Below are 7,659 nucleotides of genomic sequence, written 5' to 3'. Positions count from 1 at the left end.
GTGTGTGTGTGTGTGTGTACGAGAGAGAGGAAGCAAGTGGCTGTTTCTGTGTTTGTGTGAGAGGGAGGACACGTTACCGTTCCAGAGAGAAAGAAAGGAAGAAAAAAAACCTCCTTGGAAAGAAGAGGTAGATTTTCAGCAGAGGCACCAATGTGTCACGGGCGGCTTGTCAAAACTTGAAAGGAGGGAAAGCAGCAAGTGAAACTGAGGGAGAGGAGAGAGAGGGATCGGCCGTCAGCATGGAGGAGGATGAGGAGGAGGCGTTGGGGTTTTTGGACAAAGTTCTGGAGGATGAAGATGTGTTTGACAGTGAGATGGACTTGGACAGTCCGTTCACACCGGTGGACTTCAGGACGTTCAAGGTGAGAGAGAGTCAGGCTGAGCAGCACTTCTCTCTTCCTCTGCTGGCTTGCTGACAGAGGTTTCATTGGCTAAAAATAGTGAGGTGGAAAGTATTAAAGCTTTTTTGCAACGTGGCGTTAGTGTTTGTTCGGTGCCCTGAATGCGTGTGACTTTTGTGCTTTGTACCAGTCCTATGTAGCAACTGTCTCTGAATGATTTTTATCCTGTTCTAACACACTTGAGCAGCCAGAAACAAAGACAGTAATAGGTGGTTTATTCACCAACTGTTGCTGAGGTTTGACTTTTTGATTTGGGATGTTTAGCATCTCTATAAGAGCATGGAGTCACGTTGGCCATGTTGACTTTAGACTCCAACAGCAATGGCTTCACGTTGTAGCTGTCATTAACAGTGTTCTCTTAAAGGGGCAGTTACCATAAAATAAAAATGCTTCATTATTTATTATTTGCATTACTTATTCTTCCTTATGTCGTTACAAAACTGTATGATTGATTTCTTTGGAGATCATGTGGAGGAAAAAAAAACATTGGTGAACATGCTCTTTTTGTTCCAAAACATCCCCATTTGTTTCCATGGAAATACTGTAGGAACTTCATAGGGGATTTTAACGACAAAACAGTATCTGGAAATTATGATAGAATTTGTATTGGGTTTGGCTAAGCTGATACTTTACAATATTTTCTCCCACAGTACACTGGGTGCACGGTCACAGATTTTGTGTAACGCAGTGCTGCTAATCAGGTTTAGTTTAAGACTTTAGAGCTCCAGGACTGACAGTCAAGAGTTTGACTTACTGCTATCCATGTACACAAAAGATGGGAAAAGTGGTGCTGAAGAGGAAAAAAGGCTGTTGAGCAGCACAAGTTCTGCTTTCTGTTTTGATGTTGACAAGAAAATGTGATTGGTCAGAAAATCTAAAATGGCCCAACCCATGATATTTTGGTATATCCACGGCTCTATGCCAGGCCCTATACACAAACGTGTGTTGTTGAGATTTTTTTGGCCCTTGAAATACACAGTTTGTGTGCTAAAAATACAATTAACAATAATATAGTAATATATAATTACAATTTACATTATAACATTATAAATGCCTTTACTGTCGCTTTTAATACATGCTTGCTCAATAAAAGCATTCTTCTTAAAAACTCTCCCCAAAATGTTGAACGCTGAACTATAGGCTTAATCCAAGGATACGGGCGGATAGGTGCCCTTTGAGTATATCCACCTAGTAATAGCACAACTTTCCTCCATCGAAGATTTGTGGATTGTTGATATCCATGGCTTTAGGGATTTTGAAAAAGCAAGCATCACTTGAAAGTGCTTGGCTGAAACAGAAAGTGAAAACCGAAACTGATACTTTTAAATTAGCCTTCTATTAGACAATTTTAGGCGAGCCAAAATATCAACGATGAAATGTTAATAGCATAGCTAAAGCCAAATAACCTTTGACTTCAGATCGTTTATGTAATATGTTTCTAGTTTCTGAATATCTCTGGATAACACTAACCTGCATAAACTATGCGAGCACCGCAGCGTAACGTGAAGAGCAAGAGCAACAACCATTTGCACGGTTCTGACCACGTGCCTGTTAGTCAAAAACATGATTTTTGTTGCACAAAAGTATTTGCTAATATTTTACAACCATTTCTATTTTCAAGCGACCCTTTAAATCCTCAACCTCTTCAGACTCCACCCAACATGGATGTTTATTCATAGTGATTTACACAGAACAAATCAAAAATATATTTTAGTCACAGAAATGCGACTAAATTTTTACAGTTTAGTCGGTCTAGAAAACTTCTCCGTTTTGGTAACTTCCTCTTCGGTCCTGTTTGCCATTTCTCTGTCTCAAAAATGACAGCAACCGTTGTTATGAATATTTTTCTTCCTGTGTCATAGTAACTTTTATATAAGAAATACATGTAATGAATATCTCGTCACTATCAGCACTGGGCATCGAACAAGAAGCCACACACATGCACTAAATAAACCCAACTCACATATTGTAGCTCTCATTTGAATCTAATCTAAATACATTAAGGGGGCCAATGATGCATTAAAGGGTTAATTTACCTAAAGATTGATTTTCTCACCCTCATGTGATATGACTTTCTTCTGCAGAACATAGATAAAAGTATCTAAAAATACAAAAGTGTGTTCCCCTCTCACCACAACCGTTTGGTAACCAATATTTCTTTAAAAATATCAATCTATATTTGGTTTATCAGGCTTGAAATTACATCAGAGAGAATTGCATTTAATTATTTAATTATTAGTGGGGGGTTTTTTCTGGGTTTTCACAACCGGTTTCAAAAGTAATTCCCATTTTACTCTTACCAGAAGTTTTTAATATATGTGTTAGTGTTAGTAAGTCGCCTCCTTTCAGTCTGAACTTTTAAAAATGTTTCCCTTGCAGAGTTAGGGAATAAATCCACTGGTGCTCTGGACAAAGGAGTGTTTGTCAGTGAATTATAAGGGCAATGGCGGGTATATTTGGCTTCTCTCTTCAAATGTAGTTAGTCATAGGAGTGGTACTTCCTGTATTTTAAGATAGAACTGCTGTTTATTCCTTTTTGTAATCAACTTACTTAGGTTTTTGAACTGACTTGTATATTAGTTGTGGTTTTGGTGAACAGACGTGGTGAGAAAATTTACACGCACAGTAATTGTTTTAAAATAGTTTTTATGAAGTCGCGTAATAAAGCAAGAGTTGTTTAAATAGAAAGTTCAAAGGGAGGGACTTGGTTTAAATGTTTATGTGGAGCTTAAAAACATTGAAGCAGACATTTGAAAAAACGGATTACACTTGAAGGCTTTTTACGACTTCTCTTTCACTCAGATTGAATTGTGTATTTGTTCAAATGACTGGGTTTAGATAGCATGTCTGTGCCTTTGTTTGCGCGCGCACACACACACACACACACAGTTTGAACTCTGTACCTGGATGGGTGAATACACAGGGTGTGTCTGTACCTGAGCAATTTCACACCAGAGTGAAAGAAAGATCAGAACGGACTAGTACGGCAGATTTGAAGTAAAACTAAACAGGATTTTTTTTTTATTACCTACAGGTGGTGCTCATTAGCTGAAACATATTTCTCCTGTCTTGTTAAGAGAAAGTTCATTCAAAAATGAAAGGTCTTTTTCTTTCATTGTTAAAAGCATGTCATTTTCCTTTGTGCATTAAAAAAAAAATANATCACAGAGTTTTTCAACTGCTAGCATTTTTGAGGGTTTTCACAAAATATCTTGCTGTTTGAATATCTGAACATAATAAATAAAATAATTTCAATAAATAATTTAAAAGGCACAGCACCTTTGCTATTAGACAAACCTGTTTTATTCTAGCATGCTAAAAAGCAAAATTTTGAACAAAAAGCTGAGAAATTAAATTAAAGACCACTTCTGGATCATATTAAGAACAAAGATCAAACCGTCCATCAGCTCACACTCTGTTTAAAGTTTATGATCGTGTTGTTTTACATGTGCATATGCTTACATAAAGCGATCTCTACTCTCTGCTGCTTCTTCACCTGTTTTTGATCCAGATGTTCAGTACTCTTTCAGAAGCTTTTCATAGCACCTCCTACAGTATACCAGTTAAAATGAGGAAAGCCGGGAAATTCTGCCATCGGCGTGGAAAGATTTCTGAGAATAATCTGTTAGATGTTTTCAGATTTACTGATTTACTGATGTTTTTCTGTGTTTCAGGGAGACATAGAGAAAGGTCTGGAGATGAAGAAACTGGTTCTGTCTGGTTTTCTGGCCAGTGAGGAGATCTATATTAACCAGCTAGAGGCGTTGCTGCTGGTGAGTACAACTGTTACAAATATAGTCATTCACACTTTATGAGAACCCTGATATCCTGTTCTATACGCGTGAGGAGTGTTTTAAAGCTGAATATCAGTCTTCTAGGTAAAGGGACCTTTTGACTTATTTTATTGTATATTACAAAAACAATGACCCATGCTGTTTGCAGTTCTGCTACTTTTTTTAAATCTAAATAACCCCTGTTATGATTAGCTTTAAGTGTTTCTCTAAAATAGGTTGAATCTCATATTTCATAAGAGCAAGAAAAAAAATGTTTTCCGCAATATGGCCGGTTAGAGCGCAGCGTAAAGAGCGCGCGTACTCTCAGCCAATCAGGAAACAGCCTTTCCTATTTATAGAAAATGCTGAAATCTAATGTCTACCAGTACTTTGTTCCTCTGCTGTTTGACGTTTTATTTCCTGTCAGTCTTCTCTCTCTCTCTCTCTCTCTCTCGAACTCATTCTGTGCAATAACGCATCACAGCAGTTACATAGCTGTAAAAGTATTATCTTGCTTTGCCGTTATTTCTAATCATAGTCTAACGAAAGCTGAATCGACATTGATTTCAAAATCATTCATTGAGTTTGATAAATTGGGAAGCAGAGCAGAAATAAACCCTTCAGAACACACTAGTATCCAGCACACGTGCACACCAATCCACTGTATTTTTTTTGTGTGTGCTAATTATGCTGGACACACACTGTGCTACCTGCTGTTATAGTCTTTAAGGGACACCTGGGTATCTCCTGCCTTCCTTGAAGTAAACTTGCTGATGAGCGAAGTTAAAGCGGACCTGGCTGTTTATGTACTTCTGCTCTCTGCTGCACACTTCCCGTCCAAACATTACTCAGCACTTTGGAAAACAGCTACAAATACTGTGGCGGAGCAGATACGTAAATAAGCAAGCGCACGTTTATTCATCTTCTCTAGTCATTTCTTGAAATGACGGAGGAGAACTTGATTCCTGTTGTGCTGACGTCAGATGCCTGGCACCGCTGATAAGATTGTGAATATCCAGTAATGTGTTTTTTTTTGACAGAGACCACTGCACATGGCACTGATGAATGCACTTTGCACTACTTTGTTCATGAAAGACCTTTTTTCTTTACGCATTAGTTCAAAGGCTTGCATGTGGCTATTCCTTGTCATTGCTTTTTTTTTTTTTATTAACACATAGATGTATGTTCAAATTGAGGCCTCAAATATCTCTTAATTAAATCAGAGCAAAAAGTAATTGCATTAAATATTGCTCGTCTATTTTCTCTTGTTTTCCAGAAGAAATATCATCCTTACCCTAGTGAAAAATAAATATACTTTTTTATTGACGCTTACTGTACAAACATAATGGCTACTTCCATGTACTGGCTACTTCCAGCTCGTTCTAAGTTAATAAAAACGGTTCATTGTTTAAGGTCTTTGCACATCTTTAAAAACATAGTTAAATATATGTTATATTGTAATTCTGTCAATAGATACACCTAAATATTATACACTCCGCCTTTAAGTGTTTTTGAAATACACATATTTCATGCTACATTTTCTAATATATGTACTTGAAAAATGCCCTATAATTGTACTTTTAGTATTCAAAACTGGTACATTTAAAGTCTGCTAAATTGGAACAACTAATTTTTTAGTTAATGCTTAATTTTACAGAACTATTGCTAATGTCCAATTGAAGACATGCATAGTATTTTTGATTGTGCTAAAGGGAAACTGTTGCAAGCATACTATTTAAATATTTAGAATTTGAAGACTGATATTATTCAAAGAGCATACAATCCTCAGACCCCGAGCTGTGAGAGGCTATGTGGTGGTAGTGAAGGGCTGTGTATGTGGTCATTGGACTCTACAGAGATTATGGGCGATTTGAATCAGAAATACATCAATACAGGAAAAAACGGCGCTCATCAAGAAGCATCATGATGCAACGGAAACCAACAATACAATGAGTCACACCGATCTGAATATAATCATCGTGCACTTTAACACAGTGTTATCAGCCCTGAAGAAACAACACACATGAAGACTGTAAAAATCTCATTGATGTCTCAGCGTTTGTTTTCTAAGTTACATGTGCTTTCTTTTAGCAAATTTACAAAGGCACAGAGTATCCCTCTGAACGCCATTGAAAGTGCATAGGAAATGAATGTTAGTCGATACATTAATTCACAGTGGAGAAGGAAATTGACTCCACAGTCAATGTGCACAACTTAAAAACAACATGAAGTTTGGCTAACCGAAATGCATCAGAAAGGACTTAATGGTTTAATTCGGTTTAAATCAGCTCAGGCAGTTGTTTTGTGGGTATAAAGTGCACAAGATGCAACAGTGCCATTATTATGATCAGAGGTTACATAAGCAAACCACATGTATTTTCATGTTAAAGTTCAGACATGTATCACTCAATTTAAGGATGTTGCAGTATTATTTATATTACAGTATTTTTTTTACTTGCATTAAAATGTATTACTAATTCACCTCTCTTCTTGTCTCTCTCAGCCCATGAAACCTCTTAAAGCCACAGCTACTACATCAAAGCCAGTGCTGACAATGGAGCAGATTGACACTATTTTCTTCATGATCCAAGACATCTTTGAGATACATAAGGAGTTTTATGATGCTCTTTCTCCCAACATTCAGCAGTGGGATGAGAAGGTCACTGTCGGACATCTTTTCCAGAAACTGGTGAGTCCACCTGCCACATAGTGTCCTGCCAAACACTGTTCAACTGTTCGAAGGCCCTGATGGGTATTTCTAATACAGCAACACACATTTTTACGGTCAATAAAAAAAGCACTTTTATTCAGGATTAAATTGATCAAGATTGACAGAAACGTAATTTTTAATGTTACAAAATACTTCAGTGCCAAATAAAATGCTGTTCATTGACACTTTTTTTTTATTCATCTGAAAACTTTGAAAGAAAAAAAAAAACTAATCATAGTTTCCACAGTAATATTGAGTAGCAACAAAGTGCTAATTTGCAAATAAATAATCCTATTAGAATGATCTCTGAAAGATCAGGTGACTCTGAAGACTGGAGTAATGGCTGCTGGAAAATGACTGAATTACATTTTAAAATATATTAAAATAGAAAACAGATGTTTTACACCATGATAATATTTCTGATAGTATATTTTTTTACTGTATTTTTTATTTTTAAAAAATGCAGCCTTGGTGATAATAACGGTCCTTTAACATGCATTAAACATAATAAGAACACTTCCTTTTCAGCGTTAGTCTTATAGTCATGCAGTGAGATTTTTACTTGAACGCTGAGTTTAGTCTTCTTTGAGACTCAGTCTTATATTATATGTTGATCTCTCTTTATATGTTCATGTACTGTGTGTGCTCATATCTAAAAAACACTTTGCCAGACTATATAATTGCAGTTGATAAGAATCATCTTCCTCTGAGATTTAGAGCAGAAGATTCTGTTGAGACTGAAAGTAACAGCAGAGAGAAGATGTCTAAGTACTGG

At 36.6% G+C, this 7,659-nt stretch overlaps 1 protein-coding gene across 5 annotated transcripts in view; it reads left to right on the top strand.

The window, feature by feature from the left end:
• LOC122345940 (active breakpoint cluster region-related protein-like) overlaps window positions 1-7,659 on the top strand; it is a 248,527-nt gene that overhangs the window by 204,110 nt on the left and 36,758 nt on the right. For 3 of the 5 annotated variants that reach the window (XM_043240482.1, XM_043240483.1, XM_043240484.1), the window contains exons 3-4: window positions 4,076-4,174; window positions 6,678-6,863. The exons of 1 other annotated variant lie outside the window; for it this stretch is intronic. In XM_043240482.1, the coding sequence (XP_043096417.1) occupies window positions 4,076-4,174; window positions 6,678-6,863 (285 nt within the window). Of the gene's footprint in view, window positions 1-209; window positions 363-4,075; window positions 4,175-6,677; window positions 6,864-7,659 lie in introns of those variants that run through there. One more of the 5 variants, XM_043240485.1, reaches the window with a different exon arrangement.

Source organism: Puntigrus tetrazona, chromosome 5 (genome assembly GCF_018831695.1).
Source record: "Puntigrus tetrazona isolate hp1 chromosome 5, ASM1883169v1, whole genome shotgun sequence".
NCBI classification, from domain to species: domain Eukaryota; kingdom Metazoa; phylum Chordata; class Actinopteri; order Cypriniformes; family Cyprinidae; genus Puntigrus; species Puntigrus tetrazona.
This window is presented reverse-complemented; position numbering and strand designations above follow the sequence as displayed.